Source organism: Aplysia californica, unplaced genomic scaffold, assembly GCF_000002075.1.
Source record: "Aplysia californica isolate F4 #8 unplaced genomic scaffold, AplCal3.0 scaffold00657, whole genome shotgun sequence".
Taxonomy (NCBI): domain Eukaryota; kingdom Metazoa; phylum Mollusca; class Gastropoda; order Aplysiida; family Aplysiidae; genus Aplysia; species Aplysia californica.
Genome location: NW_004797927.1, coordinates 261,668 through 265,961, shown reverse-complemented (window position 1 = coordinate 265,961; position 4,294 = coordinate 261,668). Strand labels below are relative to the sequence as shown.

The 4,294-nt window shown below is 41.3% G+C and overlaps 1 protein-coding gene across 1 annotated transcript in view; it reads right to left on the bottom strand.

Annotated features, from left to right (window-relative positions):
* Positions 1-3,355, bottom strand: part of LOC101853033 (mucin-2-like) — a 4,693-nt gene extending 1,338 nt beyond the window's left edge. The window contains exon 1 of the mRNA XM_035972338.1: positions 3,337-3,355. Coding sequence (XP_035828231.1) covers positions 3,337-3,355 — 19 coding nt within the window. The remainder of the gene's footprint in view (positions 1-3,336) is intronic.
* Positions 3,356-4,294: the final 939 nt, after the last annotated feature.

The window sequence follows — 4,294 nt, the reverse complement described above, 5'->3', positions numbered from 1 at the left end:
TTAAGGGGGGGGGGTGGGGGAAAAGGAAAAAAAATTGGGGGGGGGGGGGGGGTTTAAACAAGCCCGGCGGGTCACTTACTGTTGCGACATTCTTGTCAATCATAATCACCGCAAAGTTTTTGTTTTTTCCCCCCCGGGCAAAAAGGGGGGGCCCCCCCCCCCCCCCCCCCCATACACCACAGTTGTAAACTCCTCTGTCTTTGGTGTAAATGTCCTCAGCGCTGTCGTTACCGTGGCCAATCCAGCGAGACTTGCGCTACACTCGACGTGTTATAGGTGGTGGCCATGGGCGTCACTGGTTCGGTTTTGTTGGTTTGGGGCTTGCCGGGTTGTCCTCCACGGGAGAGGCGAAACCAACAAAACCACCGATGATGACCTTAAACAACAATGTGATTGTTTTCTAGGCCGGACGTCGGGTGATCGGTTTGGGCAGTTGGTCTATTTATAGTGTGCACTGAAGCCGCGAGAAACTGATCCGATGGGCCCCGCCTATTATATATCGCAATAGACTGTGGCCAATCAGGCGAGACACACCACACTCGACGTGCAAATCGCAGTAGACCGTGGTCCACCGGGCGGGATTTACAGTAGAGCGCCGTAGCGTGCTAGACCTTCAAATAAAAAGGCTAAATCAGCACCTGGACATGGATGGCTGGTGCCTCTATAAATAAATCATTGATGGTCTGGACCTTCAAATAAACCAGGCATAGGTGATTGTCTTATACAGGTAGTTGTCTTATACAGGAGATTTGTCTTATATCTAATAGGTGGTTGTCTTATACATGAGATTGTCTTATATAGGTGGTTGTCTTTTACAGGTGATTGTCTTATATAAAGTGGCGTTAGAGCAGATACATTGTGCTTGTATGGAACACCAAGTCAACACATTGAACACTTCCCGACAATCTGGGGACGAGAGTAAATTGAAGCTTTTTTTTTCCATGTCTGATACAAAGATAATAAAGACCAACGACCTCATTAAGGGCTTTTGTTGGTCAAAATGTTTCAAAAAATTTAAAGTAAACATCTTTCCCTCCGTAAGTGCTTATGTGGGGTTGGATAATTTTATGACCTTTCACGACTGTTTTGTCAGGGGGGGGGGGGGTTACCCAACATGTAAGGACTTAGAGTGTAACAGCCAAACGAGGACTGCGTGTACAATTCATATATCAGAACTTGAGAGTGTATAGCATCAAATGAGGACTTAATGTTAGGTCTTGTTAACCTATGTGCGAAATACAAACAAAGACTTAAAATAGTGTAGATTTAATTTATATCCGTACATCGTGTTTTACTTTCGTATCCATACGACGTGGGGAACTCTATTCTATGCCACCACTTTCCAAAGAGGAAATTTACTCGTTAATCCGATCCGTACGTTTGGCATAGCAGTCTGTCAAAAATGATTTTTTGAGAAATACTCAAAGTTTCAAATAGGTCTTCGTACTAGAAGTATTCTAAAATGTGAAGAATACCCCGGGAGTACAAAATGACCCCAGGGCGTACGGATAGGGTTATGTGTAAGGTCTCGTTTTTAAGAGTTTTTAAAAAAGACAAATTTGGATTTGAAAGCAACAGTAAACCGTACCAAGCTGATGTCTGTCATCATCATAGACCCCGTTTGTCGGTGTCAAGAAAAAATCGCAAGACGAAGGCCTTTTTCCAGTGAGTAAAGAACAAAATAAGATATGGAAGTGTCCAATGAAAAGCTGCCAGGTGGGGTATGTGTAAGACTGCATTCGTATACTATCGCCAAAGATCATACACAGTTTAAAATCTGCAATTGCTACACATGTGGAAGGGCGGATTGTTGGTTTTTCTTTGGGGTTTTGTTTTGTTGTTTGTTTTGTTTTGTTGTTTTTTTTGTACCGTATGGCATATTGCTTTCAGGGAACAAATTACCTTCGGTCACATTTGAAATAATACAAATTCTTAGGATTCTGGGTTCTTTACTAACGAAAATACTTTCACTGTTTGATTTTGAAGTCAACATATAACCCGTTTTCGCTGGGCAGAAATGCAGCTGAAGAATCCACTATCAATTAGCTTGCATGTGCCTAGTTTAAATTTTGCTCGTTTCCTATCAAACATCAATCATTCTTATCTCCCCTTTTTCTTTTTTGTGTTTGCTACTCTCTATAACGCTCTAATCTTCGGCACGCATATGACTTTACAGTATATAATTTTACAAATGCCGTAAAACTGTTAATAAAACAAAATCTGCGAGTGATAAAAAACAGGGATTCCGTGTGCTTTATTTGATTATGTTAGTAAAGAGAAGCGCACCCATAATGGTCGTTTAGCGCACGAAGAGAAAAAAAAATCTATGGTAGGTGTTTTAAGCCCACATCGCAACAATTTTAGATTATTTAGGAGGCCAGCTTCCGACCCTGCTTGTCATAGTACAGTATACATGACCGAGATGCTTGACAAAAAAATTAATTTCTCCGGACAAGAGTCGATCTCCTGCTTGCGACTGCGATATCAAAGCACCTCACCGCTTCACCACAGACGCCGGTAGAGCAAGACACGATAAAGACAGAAACAACAGAGGGAAAGAAAAGAAGTAGGATCTACCAGTGGCGCCCTCAAACCAGTTGAACCACCCACCCACGCCCCACGTGCACTCTTATTTTGAGACCAGCACAAACCAGTCACTAGGACAAAATTCTAAATCAATTCCAACTCAAAAGTAAAATAAAAGCCCCTCTCTCTGGACAGAAGGGCTATAACCAAAGATCGTGTATTTAGAATCAAAGTTTGGTCTCCATGAGATTTCTTTGATGTATCTTCTTCGGAAGCGAGTTTATTTTTACTTTCATTAACTGTACAATTCGCCCAGCACGACAACAAGGATCCAAGAAATTATGATGTGAATTTGGTCGAATCATTGCAGTCAGAATCAAACTTTCATGTAAGAAATGTAACAAACTGACAAGATTAATATAAAAAAAAACGCTCCCTCTCGAGAGAGGTAATATGGCTTTCTTTACACAGCACCAGTCGTCGTATTTCAGAGACCCAGATGATGGGGAAACAACTAGTTGTTGTTTGATATCACTAAAAAGAGACAAGGACAATTTAAATCTGCCAGACATTGTTATAAAAGATCGTAGCATCAAGGCTTAAAGAAATTGTAAAGCAAGACTGCAGGTGTGTCACCACAATACATTCACTTCTTAAGTTGGACAAAGAAATTTACTCTCACAGCACATTGTCATTATTTATCTGGTAATTCTGTAATTAATATGATGTTGACCAGGGACAACGTACTAGACTAACAACGGCACTATAACCATCGTTGCGATATATGAAATGACTGGACAGCAAACTCACGAGTTCGATCGGTGAACATCTTGCCGCTTAAAACCAGTAAATAATTTTCCTCGTTTTTGTTTGTTGATTTTCAGATTTCTTTTTTTCCTTTTCATCCACCCACCCACCCCCAACACTTTCCCCCTTTTTTCGTTCTTTTTGTTTTTATTTGTGTGTTGATTTTTGTTATCTCTAAACAATCTTAACAATTCTCATTCCCTAGATTAATATTTTAGCTTGTACCATTCGGCACCTCCTCTTCTCCTCCCTAAACCAAGTTGTACACACACACACACACACACACACACACACACACACACACACACACACACATACACACACACACACACACACACACACACACACACAAAGCAGTCGGCGATGACACCAACGTCGTGTCGCCTAGTGACGCAGCCTATGACGCTCTAAGCAGCAAAGCGGGCCCGCAACAGCGCGAACAAAAGCCCAAGTAGGAGGTGGAATATCTGGGTGGAAAAGAATCTTTGCTATCACTATCAGGGAGATACTGGGCTTAAAATCCTAAGGGCCCCCACACAAATCATAAAGGGATGTTGCTCAAAGCCTCCGAAATGATAGGGAATCCCTGCTTTAATTCTAGTGCATATTAACAAGTTTTACACGGCACTTGCAACACAGTAGATCATAAAAAGTGCCGAAGATTAGGTGCTGTCACAAGATTTTTGTAGTTCACTGTAAGGGTTTTACGGCACTTGCAACACAAATAATTCTTAAAAAGTGCCGGAGATTTAGAAGTGTTGCAAGAGAATAATACATGCACCTATATATTTATTATATATCTTAAAAAAGAAAAGAAGGAGAGATGAGATAAAGACGATAGATGTTTGATAGTTCGATAAGAAAGAAAGCAAACCCCACCAGAGCACCTGCCAACCACCCATGAACCCTAGCAGGGGATTATAGAAGAAGGAAACGCTACCAAATTTGGGGTCCAACTAAA